Consider the following 20,203-nt stretch of genomic DNA (forward strand, 5'->3'; position numbering starts at 1 on the left):
AGTTTTTTCCCCTTAAATGGGGAAATGGAGTTCTTCCTCCTGAAGTTTTCATTCTATTCAACAAGATTTAGTCAGTAATTTTAAAACTTTCCACAAAGAAGAAGTCCAGGACCAGATGGCTTCACTGGTGAATCCTACTGAACATTTAAAGAATTAACACCAATCCTTCACAAACTTGTAATTTAAAAAAAAAAAAAAGGAGCAGGGATCACTTCCAAATTAATTCTATGAGGTCAGCACCAAAGATAATACAAGAAAATTAAATACCAATATCCTGTATAAATATAGATGCAAAAAATCCTCAACAAAATATTAGCAAACTGACTCCAGCAACATGTAAAAAGGATTATACACCATAACCAAGTGGGATTTTATTGAAATGTTGGTTGAAAAACACTCATGAAACTAAATAATAAGGACCATCCTCTAGGTGATAAGCTGCAACTATAAAAGTCTAACTTCACATGTAATGGAGAAAGACTGAAAGCTTTCTCTCTAAGACCAGAAACAAAGCAAGGCTGTTCCTGCCAACTGTTTCTATTTAACATTGTACTGGAAGTTCTAGCCAGAGCAATATGACAAGAAATTAAATTATTCCAATTGGAAATGAAGTAAAAGTATCTTTGCAGGTGACATGATCACACATATAGAAAATCCTAAGTAATCCACACACAAAAAAACACTAAAATTAATAGATGCATTCAGCAAAGGATACAAGATCAATATACAAAAATCAATAGTATTTCTATACACTAGCGTTGGACAGGCCAGAATGAAATGAGAAAAGCAATTCCATTTACAATAGCATCAGAAATAATAAAATACTTAGAAATAAATTTAATAAGTTCAAGACTTGTATGCCAAATACTACAAAACATCAATGAAAGAAAGAAAATATAAGTAAATGGAAAGTGTTCATGGGTTGGAAGATTTACATTGTTAAGATGGTAAATGTGCCCAAATTGGTTTACAGATTCAACTGAATCCCGATCAAAAATCCCCAGGCTTTTTTTTTGGTAAAAGTTGGAAAATTGAAGGTAAAATTCACTTGGAAATCAAGGGACCCAGAATAGCCAAAACAATCCTGGAAAATAACAACAAAATGGAAGGGCTCCCCCAAACTGACAAATATTAGAATATTTTGACATATTAACACTGTTTTTAATTTAGTATGTAATACAAGGAATTATTGGTAATTATATTGGATTTCATCACAAACTTCTAAGGCCAAACACTCTAATTATTCAAATATCTCCTTTCTAAATTTGCATTTCAATTAGTGTGATTTTTGAAAACATCTTCTAGGTTTAGTTTGGAAGGACAGCAGATACTAAATTTTAGTTTGTTATCACCTGTGAGCAGTATTGTTTGCTTTACAGTTATTTTACTTGAATGGGAAGCTGATGTATCTAATTTATCTATGTATGTAATAGAAACATTCAAAAGATAATTCCTTTTATAAGAATTTTCTAGTCAAATCCACAAACCATTTATAATAATCCATTATTCCATTATCAATGCTGGGCTTCCCAGGTGGCTCAGTGGTAAAGAATCCGCCTACCAGTGCAGGAGATGCAACAGCCACAGGCTTGATCCCTGGTTTGGGAAGATCCCCTGGAGAAGGAAATGGCAACCCACTCCAGTTTTCTGGCCTGGAAAATTCCATGGACAGAGGAGCTTGGCAGGTTACAGTCCATGGAGTCACAAATGGTCAGACACAACTGAGCGACTAAGCACACACGTGCTCACACACATACATTATCAATGCTAGCTTAATATTTGGAAGTAACACTATTTGAGAAATACTATTTTAGGAATCAGTGAACCAAATGGACCAAAATGGGTGAATTTAATTCAGATTACCATTACATCTACTACTGTGGGCAAGAATCTCTTAGAAGAAATGGAGTAGCCCTCATAGTCAACAAAAGAGTCTGAAATGCAGTACTTGGGTACAATCTCAAAAATGACAGAATGATCTCTGTTTGTTTCTAAGGCAAACCATTCAGTATTACAATAATCCAAGTCTATGCCCCAACCACTAATGCCAAAGAAGATGAAGTTAAAGGGTTCTATGAAGACCTACAAGACTTTCTAGAATCAACACCCCAAAAAATGTCCTTTTCATCATATAGGGACTGGAATGCAAAACTAGGAAGTCAAGAGATACCTGGGGTAACAGGCAAGTTTGGCCTTGGAATGAAGCAGGGCAAAGGCTAACAGAGTTCTGCCAAGAGAACGCACTGGTCACAGCCAACCCCCTCCCTCAACAACAAAAGAGACGACTCTATACATAGACATCACCAGATGGTCAATACGGAAATCAGATTGATTATATTCTTTGCAGATGAAGATGAAGACGCTCTACACAGTCAGCAAAAACAAGACTGGGAGCTGACTGTGGCTCAGATCATGAACTCCTTATTGCCAAATTCAGGCTCAAATTTAAGAAAGTAGGGAAAACGACTAGACCATTCAGGTATGACCTAAATCAAATCTCTTACGATTATACAGTGGAAATGAGAAATAGATTCAAGGGATTAGATCTGATAGACGGAGTGCCTGAAGAACTATGGATGGAGGTTTGTAATATTGTACAGGAGGCGGTGATCAAAACCATCCCCAAGAAAAATAAATGCAAAAGGCAAAATGGTTGTCTAAGGAGGCCTTACAAATAGCTGAAAAAAGAAGAGAAACAAAAGGCAAAGGAGAAAAGGAAAGATACCCACCTGAATGCAGAGTTCCAAAGAATAGCAAGGACAAATAATTAAGACTTCCTAAGTGATAAATGCAAAGCAATAGATAAAAACAATAGAATGGGAAAGACTAGAGACCTCTTCAAGAAAATGAGAGAGAACATTTCATGCAAAGATGGGCACAATAAAGGACAGAAACAGTATGGACCTAACAGAAGCAGAAGATATTAAGAAGAGGTGGCAAGAATACACAGAAGAACTAAACAAAAATGACCCAGATAACCACGGGTGTGATCATCACTCAACTACAGCCAGACATCCTGGAGTGTGAAGTTAAATGGGCCTTAGGAAGCATCACTACAAACAAAGCTAGTGGAGGTGACAGAATTCCAGTAGAGCTATTTCAAATCCTAAAAGATGATGCTGTGAAAGCGCTGCACTGAATATGCCAACAAATTTGGAAAACTCAGCAGTGGCCACAGGACTGGAAAAGGCAGTTGTCATTCCAATCTCAAAGGCAATGCCAAAGAATGTTCAAACTACTGCACAATTGCACTCATCTCACATGCTAGCAAAGTAATGCTCAAAATTCTCCAAACTAGGCTTCAACAGTACGTGATGTGAACTGAGAACTTCCAAATGTTCAAGCTGGTTTTAGAAAAGGCAGAGGAACCAGAGATCAAATTGCCAACATCCAATGAATCATGGAAAGAGCAATAGAGTTCCAGAAAAACATCTGCTTTATTGACTATGCCAAAGCCTTTGTATAGATCACAACGAACTCTGGATAACTCTTAAAGAGATGGGAATACCAGACCACCTTACCTGCCTCCTAAGAAATCTGTATACAGGTCAAGAAGCAACAGTTAGAACTGACATGGAACAATGGACTGGTTCAAAATTGGGAAAAGAGTATATCAAGGCTGTATATTGTTGCCCTGCTTATTTAACTTATATGCAGAGTACGTCATGTGAAATCCCGGGCTGGATAAAGCACAAGCCAGAATCAAGATTGCTGGGAGAAATATCAATAACCTCAAATATGCAGATGACACCACCCTTATGGCAGAAAGTGAAGAGGAACTAAAGAGCCTCTTGACGAAAGCAAAGAGGAGAGTGAAAAAGCTGGCCTAAAACTCAACATTCAAAAAATGAAGATCATGCCATCTGGTCCCATCACTTCATGGCAAATAGATGGGGAAACAATGGAAACAATGAGAGACTTTAATTTCTTGGGATCCAAAATCACTGCAGATGGTGACTGAAGCCATGAAAGTAAAAGATGTTTGCTCCTTGGAAGAAAAGCTATGACCAACCTAGACAGCATATAAAAAAGCTGAGACGTTACTTTGCCAACAAAGGTCCATCCAGTCAAAGCTATGGTTTTTCCAGTAGTCATGTATGGATGTGAGTCATGTATGGAGCTGGACCATAAAGAAAGCTGAGTGCCAAAGAACTGATGCTTTCTAACTGTGGTGTTGGAGAAGACTCTTGAGAGTCCCTTGGTCAATCCTAAAGGAAATCATCCTAAATATTCAATGGAAGGAATAATGCTGAAGCTGAAGCTGAAGCTCCAATACTTAGGCCACATGATGAGAAAAACTGATTCATTGGAAAAGACCCTGAGGCTGGGAAAGATTGAAGGCAGGAGGAGAAAGGGGACAACAGAGGATGAGATGGTTGGATGCCATCACTGACTCAATGGACATGGGTTTGAGCATGCTCTGGGAGTTGGTGATGTACTGGGAAGCCTGGTGTGCTGCAGTCCATGGGGTTGCAAAGAGTCAGACATGACTGAGCAACTGAACTGAACTGCATACTATTTGAAGTGTAATTTTAGTAACTAAAATTACTAGTTAAAATATCTATTTCACCAATTTACACCTCTCCTCTCAACAATTAATGTTTAATATACCTCTGTACTTTGCCCCTTCAATTTACAAACAAAACAGTCCTCAAGTCATAAAGTTTAAAATACATTCTCTCATTTAAAAAAAAATAAGTGAAACTACTCAAAACTTCAAAGTTTGTGTTCAGCATTTGAACTTTAGAACTTTTTGTATTCAGATTCCTTTAAAATGATTTTTATCTTTGCCTCAATGATATTTAAAAGTTCCTGGCTGTATTTTACAATGGAGGAGTTAAAACTGGTATTTAATTGCCAGAGTATCCCTCTAACTCTTCTATCTCTCCTCTTTGTGTATTCAGAATGGGAAAAAAATGTTTTAAATATTGTGCTCCAGGGCGGGCAACCAATTGTGGAAGTTGTATGAATCCTTCAGAATGGATAATGCAGCTTTCCTGACTGGAATGGTTTTGCAGGTTATCATTCTCTTTATCATTAAGGCCTCTTCCATGCAGATATAATAATTTTTTTCTGATTAAGTTTGGCAAAATAATCCATGATTCAATGCTAGACTGTCATCTTAGACCACCTTTCTTGATTTTAACTTTACACTTGGATAACATTTCAAAAGACCTGTGAATAAGTATTTTTCCATTTAAGGCTACAAGGAATTCATTATTCATGTCATTCTTAGTTTTTTAAAATCTAGTTAATGATCTCAACAAAACACTCTTAGTTTCCCTTCAAATTTCTAAGTTTTGTAAGCACCTCTTTTTGCTGATACCTATCTCTCAAAAGAGAAAACCATTTAAAAGATTCTTATATTAACTGAAAATCTGAATACAGATATATTTCACCTATGATACCCATCTACTCAAGGCAAGGCTGAAGTTTGGATCTAAATTATATAAAAAGTTGTTCACTTCTTCAATTCCACTTAGGTAGATCAGAGAATGGATTCTGGAGCCATACTGTAACAATTTGAATCCTAGCGCTGCCACTTCAAACAGTGTGTGACTATGGGAAGGTTACTAAGTTTCTGTATCTTCGATTTCTATAAAATATGCCTAGTAAGAGTGCCCACATTACAGGGCTATTTGGGGGATAAAATGAGTTAATGAATATAAAATATTTAGAATACTATCTGACATGTAGTAACACATAGATGTTAATATTACCTAGATTTCATTTGTGTTGAATTGACAAAAGAAACCAAAAGTAGCTAATTTGTAACACTATTTCTATGTCAACATGTAGGAATAAGTAAACAAAATCTAGTTTGAATTTTGTCCTGAACTCTTTAACTTGAATCGAACTAAAACTCTGCTACAATAGTATAAAACAATGTTTTGTTCAGGAAATTTGCTTTCCATTTATATCTAAAAGAATATTATTTTTTTCTGTATGTTTATTTTTTCTTTTCACTTCATGTTGATATGGACATGAGTTTGAGCAAACTTTGGGAGATAGTGAAGGACAGGGAAGCCTGGCATGCTGTAGGCCATGGGGTTGCAAAGAGTTGGACGTGACTTAGTGACTGAAGAACAACAACAATGTTGATATATATATATTTCTCTGATTTGCCTTAAATGTGGAAGAAAATTCTAAACTATATTAATAGTGTAATTATTATTATTGCTATATCTCTTACAATAGGAATTAACAGAACTAGAAAAATGTAAATTTAGTTGAGCAGTGCTTAGCACGTATTATACTCTCATCTCTAAGAATTCTGTTTTCAGTGTCAGACATGTTCATGACTGAATGAATGATGTGACAATAATCTTCTAATATAGGCAGAAACACAATGATTAGAGTGGATTAATTAATTTACCCAATTGATATTTACTGAATGACTACTATTGTCCAGGTTTCTTTCAAAAATAATTTTTCCTGAAGTTCTCTTGGTAGTCCAGTGGTAAGACTCAACGTTTCCACTGCATGAGGCATAGATTCAATCCATGGTTGGGGAACTAAGATGCTGCATGCATGTGGTGTGGCCAAAAAATTTATTTCCCTAATACTTTCTATCATAAGAACTTAAGATTACTGACATGCTTTTAAAATAATGCATTCAATGTGAATTGTAATTTATGAACTTAGTTAAATTATAAGATATTTAAGGAGGAGAAATCCCAAATAAATGGTACTCCATTCTATATACTAATAGTAAATAGCAAACTGGTTAACTGTGTCTCAGTTAACTTACTGTATCAGAGAAATCAGGATGGTTGCACACTGTGCTGAAATCCATTTTATAAACAAGTCTTTCCTCTTCACCATGTATGAGTAGACAAAGCTTGAGGCACCCTTTGTTCACAGATTAAAATGTTTCAAATCATAGCTCCCTGTCTTCTGCAAATGGGTAGTCAAGGAATATGATATCTAGGAAACAAAGGGTCAGTGTGGTGAGAAGTAAACTCATAAATTATAGATATCTATTGAGCTAAATCATCTTAAAGCCTTTTTCTTAATAAAATTCTATTATTTTCACTTACTCAATTTTGGCTTGATATTATCCTAATAGTCACGCAGAATAATCAAGTCTTATCATCCTCTGAATTTCTGTTTATCTATAAAAATCCTTTCATTTTCTTTATGCATCTAAGAATCTGTTTCTAATACTATCTGACCTCCCTAATATTTTAATGTGGGTTCACATTGTAAAAGGGCTTATAATAAGGCAAGATGCCACTTTATTCAACTGTATTATCATTTGCACACCAGTGTAAAAACATAGAACCTTTCCTTTGAAAAAGTCTCCCTGAGACCAGGTGGTACAGAGCACTTTAACAAACTTTCTGCATCATCATAAATTTCTCACATACTTGGAAATAAACAGATATAACTATTATGGACTGTAATTTTATAAGAGTTTATCTTCCCTGGTTAGATTATGGCAAAGGGTAAATGGAGTTCTTTAAGTTCTACTGTAAAGGGTATGGGCAGATGGAGATAGTCCCTGGCTTTGTGCTCACAATTATTATAGCTCACACAATGTAATGGAATAACGTATACATTAAGTCATTTAATGGAATAATACTTGAAAAAGTCCTTTACACTTTTTGAAATGGCTTAATTTGAACACTTCCAAAATAGGCTGAGTTAAGAATGTTAGTTTATCGATCGGGACGCAGGGTGGCGCTGCCGGCTAAGATTGTGAATAAACAGCCCTAGAACGCTCACGTATTCCTTTGCTGCAAGACGGAAACACCACCACAAGTAAGCTCTGCCAGCAGTACTGGGTTACCAACGAATTTGGGCAGCGATATTCTAAACGAATTTAAGATTACAAGTGACTCTGTGAGGATTCTACCAAGCAAGAAAATTTAACACCTCTGGTCTTCTTCTGGTTGCTGAAGGGGGACTGGATGTAAGCACCCTGGCTCCAACATGGAGACGCTAGAGAGAATTCAACCCAACAGGCAAGTGACAACCTTTATTTTGATGGTAATCTTGTCTCAGGCTAACCCTGCGCCTATTCGTTATTCTGTTCTGGAAGAAACAGAGAGCGGCTCCTTTATAGCCCATTTAACCAAGGACCTGGGCCTGGAAATTGGGGAGCTGAAGGCACGGTCGGCTCGGGTGGTTTGTGACGATGACAAGCAGCGCTTGCTGCTGGATCGTCAGACTGGAGATTTGCTTTTGAGGGAGAAACTAGACCGGGAAGACATATGTGGCTCCGATGAACCCTGTGTGCTGCATTTCCAAGTGTTCCTGGAAACTCCAGTGCAATTTTTTGAAGGAGAATTATTAATACAGGACATAAATGACCACTCCCCAGTATTCCCAAATAGGGAAATGCTTTTGAAAATACCGGAAAACAGCCAGCCAGGGACTGTATTTCCGTTGAAATTAGCTCAGGATTTGGACGTGGGTAGCAACGGTCTTCAAAAATACACCATCAACGCCAATTCTCATTTTCACGTTCTCACTCGAAATCATAGTGATGGCAAGAAATATCCAGATTTGGTGCAGGACAAAGTGCTGGATCGAGAGGAGCAGTCAGAGTTCAGCTTAACCCTAATGGCGCTGGATGGTGGGTCTCCACCTAGGTCCGGCACCAGCATGGTGCGAATCCTGATCATGGACGTCAATGACAATGCTCCCGAGTTTGTGCACACTCCATATGAGGTGCAGGTTTTGGAAAACAGCCCTCTAGACTCCCTAATACTTACAGTTTTAGCTAGGGATGTAGATGCTGGAAACTTTGGGACTGTTTCCTATAGCTTGTTCCAAGCCTCAGAGGAAATTAAACAAACTTTCTCAATAAATGAAGTCACAGGAGAAATCCGACTGACAAAGAAATTGGATTTTGAACAAACCAAATCTTACCACGTGGAAACTGAGGCTACAGATGGAGGAGGCCTTTCCGGGAAAGGCACTGTAGTAATAGAGGTGGTAGATGTGAATGACAATGCCCCTGAACTTACCATATCTTCACTCATCAGCTCCATCCCAGAAAACGCCCCGGAGACCGTGGTCTCTATCTTCCGAATTCGAGATAGAGACTCCGGAGACAATGGAAAGATGATTTGCTCCATTCCAGACAATCTGCCATTCATTTTAAAACCGACTTTCAAGAATTTCTACACCCTGGTAACTGACAGCCCTCTTGACAGAGAAAGTCAAGCCGAGTACATTATCACTATCACGGTCACTGACATGGGAACCCCAAGACTGAAAACCGAGCACAACATAACCGTGCTGGTGTCCGACGTCAACGACAACGCCCCCGCCTTCACCCAGACCTCCTACACCCTGTGGGTCCGCGAGAACAACAGCCCCGCCCTGCACATCGGCAGCGTCAGCGCCACAGACACAGACGCGGACGCCAACGCCCAGGTCACCTACTCGCTGCTGCCGCCCCCCGACCCGCTCGTGCCCCTCGCCTCCCTCGTGTCCATCAACCCCGACAATGGCCACCTCTTCGCCCTCACGTCCCTGGACTACGAGGCCCTAAGAGCCTTCGAGTTCCACGTGGGCGCCACCGACCGCGGCTCGCCCGCGCTCAGCAGCCAGGCGCTGGTGCGCGTGCTCGTGGCGGACGCCAACGACAACGCGCCCTTCGTGCTCTACCCGCTGCAGAACGCCTCGGCGCCCTGCACCGAGCTGGTGCCCAGGGCGGCCGAGCCGGGCTACCTGGTGACCAAGGTGGTGGCGGTGGACGGCGACGCGGGCCAGAACGCCTGGCTGTCGTACCAGCTGCTCAAGGCCACGGAGCCCGGGCTGTTCGGCGTGTGGGCGCACAACGGCGAGGTGCGCACGGCGCGGCTGCTGAGCGAGCGCGACGCGCCCAAGCAGCGGCTGGTGGTGCTGGTCAAGGACAACGGCGAGCCGCCGCTGTCGGCCAGCGTCACGCTGCACGTGCTGCTGGTGGACGGCTTCGCGCCTTACCTGCCGGCCCCGAAGCGGAAGCGGCGGCCGCGGCGCCGGCCGACCCGCTCACCGTCTACCTGGTGGTGGCCTTGGCGTCGGTGTCGTCGCTCTTCCTCTTCTCGGTGCTGGTGTTCGTGGCGGTGCGGCTGTGCAGGAGGGGCGGGGCGGCCTCGGCGGGTCGCTGCCCGGTGGCCGAGGGCCACTTCCCGGGCCACCTGGTGGACGTCAGCGGCACGGGGACCCTGTCCCAGAGCTACCAGTACGAGGTGTGTCTGACGGGAGACCACAGAACTGGTGAGTTCAAATTCCTGAAGCCGATATTCCCTAACCTCTTGGTTCAGGACAACGAGAGAGAAATCAAGGAAAGCCCCAACTGTAGAAATAGCTTTGTATTCAGTTAAATGCCATATTTGGTTAAGTGAGGCTCTCAATTTTGTTAAGCCTAAGTCACATTGCAATATTTTTCTCTTAAGAGATTGTACTGTTACATAAATTTGTATATATATCTCTATTCCAAACTTATGCATGTCTCTACTAAATTTTCCTTTTATAGTATTCATTGGATTTAGCATTTTTAGTTACAGTTGATATTATTTCTCCATATTTTACCTTCTCGGTGATTAATGTTCCCATAACTATAAATTACTCAAGCTGTAAAGAAATTCTATTAATATTTAAATCAACCTCTTTTAATGTCTTTTTAAGGAAATACTTTAAAGCTTTTGCATAATCTTGCATTTCTGTATGTTTTGGTTTCTTTACTTATATTTGCAAGGGCAGAGTGTTAGAAATTCTTTGTAGCTACCTAGAGCTTTCCTGTTCACCATTCATTCTACAAGGCTGTACCCCACTAAATAGCCATGAGCATATAACTTAGCATACTTATTTCTCATAAGTTGCACCTAAACATGCACTTTATTAAATTATTAATACACTACAATTGTGACCCTATCCCATTCTGAGTACCATATATGCTAGGGATTATTTGTTTCCTACTTACCTAGCACACTGTAATTGCTTCAGGAATACCAATATTAAAATAAAAACATTATTATTTATAAATAAGAGAAAATCTTATATAATTTGGTATCAAATTCACTTCACTAAAATAAAACTAATTCACTGCTTGATAACATACTTAAAAATCTTAGAACTTTAAGTAAATCCTAAATCCTTTAGAGGGACTCAAGAGGTAGAGGGCATCATATATTTTCCTGTCCTTCTTTTGCTCTATTAATAGAAGTTCAAATGTAAGTACAAAGTATGTGTTTTTCTTGGCTTTCAGTTCTTCCACATCCTTCAAAAAAGGGAGAGTTTCTCTTGAGTTTTGTTGATTATGTTCTAGTCTGATTACTCTATTTTGTAAACTTGAGCAGCTTTTATCAACAAAATGATGATGTATTTTTGATGTCCAAATGACCTTGTTTTGTCTTTCAATGTAGCTTTTGTATATTTTGCGTAAATTTACTTTTTCAATTATGCTAACTTTCAATAAGAAGCATTGTTTTTTCCTTTAAGACAATAAGAATAGAAATAGAAATTAAGAAATAAACTTATCTGAATTATAATTGTTTTATGTCGTGTTCATTAGGCCAATTAAGATGACTTGTGATTTCTAACTACATTTATATAGCTATAAGAACAGTTATTGATCTTTTGGCACAATATGAGTAATTAGAGTTTGCTTTATAACCTAAGTATTTATTTTTAAATATCAAGTGTCATCCTACTGGAACTTAATTATTTTGTGTTTCCCTGAATTACATTTTTAAAAATATAATAAAAAAGAAAAATTATTCAAGTTATTATTGAAACATAGCTTTTAGCTTTCATCCAATCTGAGACTTGAAATTAGAAAGTGATAAAAATATGAACAGAATTAAACACAAATATATGACATTTAGTAGCCAGCTTTAATGAGTTCACCATTTTCTGTTAGATATTTAAATGAAATAGTTTTATGGATGATGACAAGAAATATGATTGAAGTTTTCAGCAATATGTTTCAACATTATGAAAGTATAACTTCATGTTTTTGTGTATGCCAGGAAAGCCCAACTTGTATAATCACCCAAAGGAGACTGGCCAAATAAACACTCAGAACCCACATTTATGAATTTATATGAGTAAATTTATGAATTACTTTGTGTATTACCTTATAAATTGCTGTGTGTATTCATAAAGCATAGATCATTCCTTACCAGTTGGGGATCACTATCAGACTCTAGTATAGAACAGGTTAACATTTTAAAATTCAGTGATTATAATTTAATAGTAAATATAATCCAGATAATTTCCACAAAATGAATACCTTATGGAAAATTGGACAATTCTGCAAAACAAAAATAGAGAATGGAGGCCAAATAACTGGATAATACCCATTTCAATCACAGTTTCTCAAGTACTTCTATTATATTGACATTTTTTACAATTCCTTTGTTGTTTTTAGGTACAGATATAGTGAGTTTAGTACATGCTGTTTTAGGGGCAGACATTTTACTGAAGGCAATATAAGCCACATCACTTTAAGACCTTATATTTCTTCTGGATTTCCCTAGTGGCTCAGCAGTAAAGAACCCACCTGCCAATGCAGGAGATGAGGGTTTGATCCCTGGGTCCAGAAGATACCCTGGAAAAGGAAATGGCAACCCACTCCAGTATTCTTGCCTGAGAAATCCCATAGACAGAGGAGCCTGGTGGGCTACAGTCCATGGGGTAGCAAAAGAGTGGAACACAACGAATAAACAACATTCTTACTATTAAAATTACAAAATATAGATTTTAAATAGTCCTATTTGGTAGAATTCTGTTTTCAGATAAGATGGATTATTTAAACCTGCTTTAAATTCAGAAATTTTCAGTTTGAAGCAACAGACAGCAGATGATATATAAAGAACTGAAGGGGCTAAGATTCCTGAAAAGGAAAATCCTTGGAGCTGTGAACTGACTCCAATAGTCAATTTGCCCTAAAGAAGTTTGCAAAGTCTAAGGAAAGGCCAGGGATAGAGTAACTTCAACAGTCTTTGCGAAACTGGAGAATTCAAGTTCATGGCCAGTTCTCCCCCTCATGATATTTGTCAAATTATGGGACATTCCAGGAAAGAAGACCAAAATATTAAGTGGAAAATTACTGAAAAGCCAAGTGAAGTTTTAATAGTCTTAATATATGAGATCAGAATTTGTGATCTGCCATCTGAGAGACTGTGGAGAATACACTGAGTTCCGAACTGAAAATTCTGGAGGCCCAGGTACTTATTAGGACTGGAAAGAATCTTGACTAAGCACAGTGCCTGTTTTGAATTAAGGCAATTTGATTAGACATGTTTCTATCAATCTAAAGGGGATTCCCAGTGGCACTAGTGGTAAAGAGCCCACCTGCCAGTGCAGGAGACTTAAGAGACTCTGGTTCAGTCCCTGGGTTGGGAAGATCCCCTGGAGGAGGATATAGCAACCCACTCCAGAATTCTTGCCTGGAGAATCCCATGGACAGAGGAGCCTGGCGGGCTACAGTCCAGAGGGTCTCAGAGTCAGATACGGCTGAAGCTACTCAGCACACACTGTCAAGCTAACAAAGGAAAAGATGGACTCTTTCTGGAAAAATATAATATCATCAGAACCCTGGAGGAGAGCTTTTTACATTAATAATCAACATTCGATAAAAATTATAAGGCATACATACAAAAAAAACTGGTTGACATGAATAAAACCTAGAGGAAAAAACAGACATACGGGTGATCTACAGATAAAATAAGATACTAGAACTGACTGACAATGGTGTTAAAATAAGTATAACTAATATGTTAAAATAAGGAATATAGAAAACAGGTAAAGAGAATTTCACCACAGAATGAAATAGAATATAATTTGGGGACTGAAAAATACAATACTGAAATTTTAAAATATTAGATTGTATAACGGCATGCTGCTGCTGCTGCTGCTGCTGCTAAGTCACTTCAATTGTGTCCGACTCTGTGCGACCCCATAGACGGCAGCCCACTAGGCTCCTCTGTCCCTGGGATTCTCCAGGCAAGAATACTGGAGTGGGCTGCCATTTCCTTCTCCAATGCATGAAAGTGGAAAGTGAAAGTGAAGTTGCTCAGTCGTGCCCGACTCTTAGCGACCCCATGGACTGGAGCCTACCAGGCTCCTCCATCCATGGGATTTTCCAGGCAAGAATACTGGAGTGGGGTGCCATTGCCTTCTCCGTGTATAATGGCATAGTTGTCGTAAAATATTATAGGATTAGTGAATGCAAGACAGGTCAATATTAAATATCCAAATAGAAGCACTGAAGAATAAAATAATTAAAAATACAGATAAGAACATTTAGTTACATGTAGAACATAATGAAAAACTCCGACACATACATGATTGTAATCCTGGAAGGACCAGGAATAGCGAATAAGGAATGTGTAAAGAAATGATGACCAATAATGATGAAAAAATTTACCCCTCAAGATGTTCAGTGAACCTAATTAGAAGAGTAAAAAACCGCATATTTAGAAATATCACAGGAAGGCTGCTAAAGACTAAAGTCAAAGAGAAAATCTTAAAAGCAATCACATGAAAATGACATTGCTTTTAAAGGAATAATAGTAAGATGGAGAGCTGACCATCAAGAAGCCAAAAGACAAAGGAATGATGTCTTTTGAGTCCTGAAAAAAATTAGCTACCAGACTAGAATTCTATCACCAGAAAACACATCTTGCAAAAACGAAGTTCTAAAACAAACAAAAACTTCAAGAATCAATCACAGTCCCATCTGCACTAAAATAAATACTTTTAGTGGATTCATTAGGAAGATGGAAAACAGTCCTGGAGGAATCACAGATTTGCAGGAAGAAATGAACAAGAATAAGGGTAACTATAAATTGTTATTTATTGATTAATAAAGGTAGAAATAATAGTTTCTTAAAGGATTTAAAGTATATGTAGCATTTTAATTCATGATAATGGTGATGTAAAAGGCAGGTGATATAAACAGAGTTAAGGAATTCTAAGGTTCTAAACATTATCATGAGAGTAGTAAACTGAAATAATTTGTATTAGACGCTTGTAGATTAAAGATGCATGTTGTAATCTTTAGAATAATCATAAGAGTAATTTTTAAATGAATTGAAGGAAAAAATAAGAAATATCTAAATTATCCAAAAGAAGAAAAAAAACTTTAAGAGCAAATAGAAAAAAAAATTTAGATGGTAAATATAAATGGATAGATATCAAATATTACAGTAATTGCTATTGGATTAAATAATCCAGTAAAAGAACCAAAATTGTCAGAATAGGTTTAAGAAAAATTCAGCTATATATTGTCACATACCTGTGTGTGTGTATTATCACAGGTTGAAAGTTTTAAAAATAGAAAAAGATACAAACATTAACCAAACTAACCAAGTGTAGATATACTCACATAAAACAAAGGAGACTTTAAGGAAAGATGCATTACTACAGATAAGGAGAGATATTTCATAATGATAAATGGGTAAAATATACCAAAAATATGTCAGTTATAAGACTAAATATATCCCCATAAGAAAACTACAAAATATAAAAAGTTAAATTGAAAGAACATAAAAAATAGACAAATCCACATAGGAGAGGATATATTAACAATTAACTCAACCCCTGATAGAAGACACACAAAAACAGAATATTAAAAATCTGAACACCACAATAATCATATGTGAATAAACTGACATACGTAGTACACAGGAAAGTACATGTTCTTCTTATATGCATATGGCATATATCAAAATTATCCATATTCTAGGTCATAAAGCAATTCTCTAAAAATTTTTAAAGAAGTGAAATTAAGTTAGAAATAAAAATTTATCCAGAAATCCCCAAATGCTTCAAAAGTAAATAATATAATCCATGAGTCAAAAGAAGAAATTGCAGAAGAAATTTCCATACATTTTGAACTGGGTAAAAATTAAGATATATCAAAACAGAATTTACAGAGAAATTTTAAAACTTTAAATGAACATGTTAGATAAAAAAGGTTAAAAAACAATAAGCTTTCATCTGAAGAAGTTAGAAAAAGAACAAAGAAGGAAAAAATAATGCATGTATTATATATATAAACATAAATACAATGCTGATAAATATACAACCAAGAAGGGCTTCCCTGGTGGCTCAGTGGTGAAGAATCCATCTGCCAATGCTGGAGACACAGGTTCAATCCCTGGTCCAGGAAGATCCCAGATGCCATGGGGCAACTAAGCCCATGTGCCACAACTATTGAGTTTGTGCTCTAGAGCCCAGGGAGCCACAACTACTTGAAGCCCACAGGCCCTAGAATCTGTGCTCTTCAACAAGAGAAGTCGCCACAATGAGAAGCACGTGTACTGCAACTAGAAAGCAGTCCTCACTTGCAGCAACTAGAGAAAAGCCCATGTAGCAACAAAGACCCAGCACAGCCAAAATTAAATAAATAAAATTATTTTTAAAAGTATATAACCAAGAAGATTAACAAAACTTAAAGCTGGTTCTATGTCATGATGAATGGAATTAAAGACTCTTACTAAGACTACTAAGATTAATTTTAAAAAGAAAGAAAACATCGATCACAAATATCAGGGATGAAAAAAGGAACATCATTATCAATCCTGCTACTGCTAAGTCGCTTCAGTCATGTCCGACTCTGTGTGACCCCATAGACGGCAGCCCACCAGGCTCCCCCGTCCCTGGGATTCTCCAGGCAAGAACACTGGAGTGGGTTGCCATCTCCTTCTCCAATGCATGAAAGTGAAAAGTCTAAGTGAAGTCGCTCAGTTGTGTCCGACTCTTAGCGACCCCATGGACTGCAGCCCACCAGGCTCCTCCGTCCATGGGATTTTCCAGGCAAGAGTACTGGAGTGGGGTGCCATTGCCTTCTCCGATTATCAATCCTACAGACATTAAAAAAATAAAAAAGGATATTATGAATAACCATCTGCCAATAAATTTGAAAATTTATGTAAAATGGAAAAATCTTTTAGTACACAATTTACTAAAACTGAAACAAGGAGGAATCTGATTAGTTCTATTAAGTAAATTAAATTTGTTATTAAAAACCTTGCCACTTCAGTTTACACTAGTGAATTCTCCTAAATACTCATGGAACAATACCAACTTATGCAAAATCTTTTGGAAGATAGAAAAAACAGGGAATATTGCCCAGATTATTTGGGTACCAGAATGACTTCAATGAATTATGACATCCAAATCTGAATAGGACATCATAAGGAAGGAAAATTAGAGACCAATCTCTATTAAAAACACAGATGGAAAAATTCTAAACAAAATATCAACAAATAAAATTCAGAAATATATGAAAGAGAAATAATAAAGTATGAGAAAACTTATTCAGGGAATATAAATCAATTTAATATTTTAAATCTATCAATACATCACATTAATAGGTAAAGGAGAAAAATCATATGATTACCTCAGTGGATACAGAAAAAAATCACTTGATAAAATTCAGCACACACAATTGTTAGCAGACTGAAAACAGAAGGGAACTTTCAGAAAGTATTTTAAAATTTACAATAAACATTATACTTAATGGAAAATTATTTAAAACTTTTCTTCAGTGATCAAGAATAAAACAAGAATGCCTGCTTATACTATTTCATTTCAGTGTTTTACTGCAGGTTCTAAGCAGTGGAATAAAGCAAGGAAAAAATGCACAGTAATTGGAAGGGATGAAATAAGAGGTCTTTTTAAAAAAATGACAATGGGGCTTCCCTGGTCGCTCAGTGTAAAGAATCCACCTGCCAGTGCAGGAGACACAGTTTTGATCCCTGATCTGGGAGGATCCCACATGCCTCAGAGTAACTAAGCCTGTGTGCCACAGCTATTGAGCCTGTGCTCTACAGCCAGGGAGTAGCTCAGCTACCTAAGCCAGACTGCCCTGGAGCCCATGCTCTGCAAGGAGAGAAGCCACCACAATAAGAAGCCCACTCTCTGCAATTAGAGAGTAGCCCCTGACTGAGGCAACTAGGGAAAGTCCTCGCAGCAATGAAGACCCAGAACAACTAAAACTAAATACATAAATATGATTATTTTTTTAAATGACATGATTGTATACATTAAAAGTCATAAAGAATCCACAGACTGTTAGGATTAATAAATGAAGTTAATAATGCCACTGGATATAAGGTCTACATGCAAATAATAATTGTATTCCTATATAGCAATAAAACCCAGAAAATGAAGAATTCCAAGTTATCACTTACAAGTTTCAGAAATATCAAACTTCTAGAAACAAACCTAACAGAATATCCATAAAACTTATACACTGAAAAATATAAAATATTACTGAGAAAAGTTAAGTACCTGAATAAACAGACGGATATATAATGTTCCAATACTGGAAGACTCAATGCTGGGAATATGTCAATTCTTCCCAGTCAACCTATAAATGCAATAAAATCCTAAACAAAACTTTAGCATGTTTCTTTGTGAAAGGTAACAAGATGAATCTAAAGTTTATATGGAGACTTCCCTGGTGGTCCAGTGGAGAAGGCACCATGCTCCCAATGCATGGGGCCTGAGTTCAATCCCTGGCCAGGGAACTATTAATAGACCCCACATGCTGCAACTAAAACCAGGCACAGCCAAATAAATAAAAATATTAAAAAGATAATAAAGTTTATGAAAGTGAAAGTGAAGTCACTCAGTCGTGTCCGACTCTTTGCAACCCCATGGACTGTAGCCTACCAGGCTCTTCTGTCCATGGGATTTTCCAGGCAAGAGTACTGGAGTGGATTGCCATTTCCTTCTCCAGGGGATCTTCCCGACCCAGGGATCAAACCCGGGTCTCCCGCATTGTAGACAGATGCTTAACCATCTGAGCCACCAGGGGAGTCAATAAAATTTATAGGGAAATACAAAGGGACAATAATAACTAAAACAATTTTAAAGCAAAGAGTAAAACTGGAAGACTTACCAATCAGATAATAAAACCTATTATGAAGTATAGTAATTAAGAAGACAATATGGTACACCCAGGACTGTACACCCAGGACTGTACACCCAAGACAATATGGTACACCCAAGTCCTGTACACCCAGGACTTCCCTGGGTGGTACAGTGGATAAGACTCCCATGCCAAATCAGGGGCCATGGGTTCGATCCCTGGTCAGGGAAGATTCTGCATGCTGTGGAGTAACTCGACTACCATAACTACTGACTCCATGCTCCAGAGCCCATAAGCCTCAACTACTGAGCCCACGTGCTGCAATTACTGAAGCCCATGCACCTAGAGCCTGTGCTCTGCAACAAGAGAAGCCACTGCAATCAGAAGCCCGTGCACAGCAACAAAGAGTAGCCCCCACTCCCCCCAACTTGAGAAAAGCCTGCATGCAGCGACAAAGACCCAGTGCAACCAGAAAGTAATTAATTAAAAAACTGGTATATCTGTATAATGAATTATTACTTAAAAAGCAATATGGTATTACAGGATAAACAAAGAGAATAATGGGGGAAAAAGACTTGTACAGAACTATGGACCCCTGATTTATGAAAAAATGGATACATCAGAAAATAATTGGAAATGCAGCTTCTTTTCAATAGGCAGTGTGGTCATTTGGATATTTATATGAAAAAAAGCAATTTGACTCTAACCTCATTAACATGAAAAAATTAATTTCAGGAGGATTACAGCTCTAAATGTGAAAAGTAAAGTGATTTTTCAGAAGCACCACACAACGATACTTTCATGACTTTGGCACATGCAAAGATTTAAAGAAAATACAAAAAGTTCAAACCATAAATTAAAAATATTGGAAAATTAGACTAAAAGTTAAGTTTTGTTTTTCAAAGATATCTCAAGAGAGTTGAAATGCTAGCCATAGAATGGGAGAGAATATTTGCAATACATACTTCTAAAAAAGTACTTATGCCAAGAATATATAAGGAACTTCTAAAGATCAATCAGAAAAAAGGGCAAATACCTTAAATAGAAAAACAGACAAAAGACTTATGCAATTCACAAGGATATACCCTAATAAAAATAACCATGTGAAAAATGTGCTTATTTAAGGAATCATCAGGGAACACTAATTAAAATTACAGTGACATAAAATAAAAATAAAATTACAATATAACATCACATACTCATCAGAGTGTTTAAAATTAAAAGATAATATCAAATGTTGACAAGGATATGGAGCAACTGGAACTCTCACTCTTTGCTAGTTTTTGTAAAACCAGAGTTGAAAACTATTTTGCAATATCTATTAAAACTAAAACAAAAATATAAATATGTGTGCATATCTTAAGGCACAGCAGTCTA

General features: G+C 37.5%; 1 protein-coding gene across 1 annotated transcript; it reads left to right on the forward strand.

Moving 5' to 3' along the window:
• Nucleotides 1–6,873: 6,873 nt before the first annotated feature.
• LOC102274777 (protocadherin beta-4) lies at nucleotides 6,874–11,987 on the forward strand. Its single transcript, XM_070374487.1, is given in 2 exon segments — nucleotides 6,874–9,949; nucleotides 9,952–11,987. Coding segments are annotated over 2 exon segments (2,385 nt in total). The 5' UTR covers nucleotides 6,874–7,935; the 3' UTR covers nucleotides 10,323–11,987.
• The last annotated feature ends 8,216 nt before the right edge of the window (nucleotides 11,988–20,203 follow it).

The sequence above is a fragment of the Bos mutus genome, chromosome 7 (assembly GCF_027580195.1).
Source record: "Bos mutus isolate GX-2022 chromosome 7, NWIPB_WYAK_1.1, whole genome shotgun sequence".
Classification (NCBI taxonomy): Eukaryota; Metazoa; Chordata; class Mammalia; order Artiodactyla; family Bovidae; genus Bos; species Bos mutus.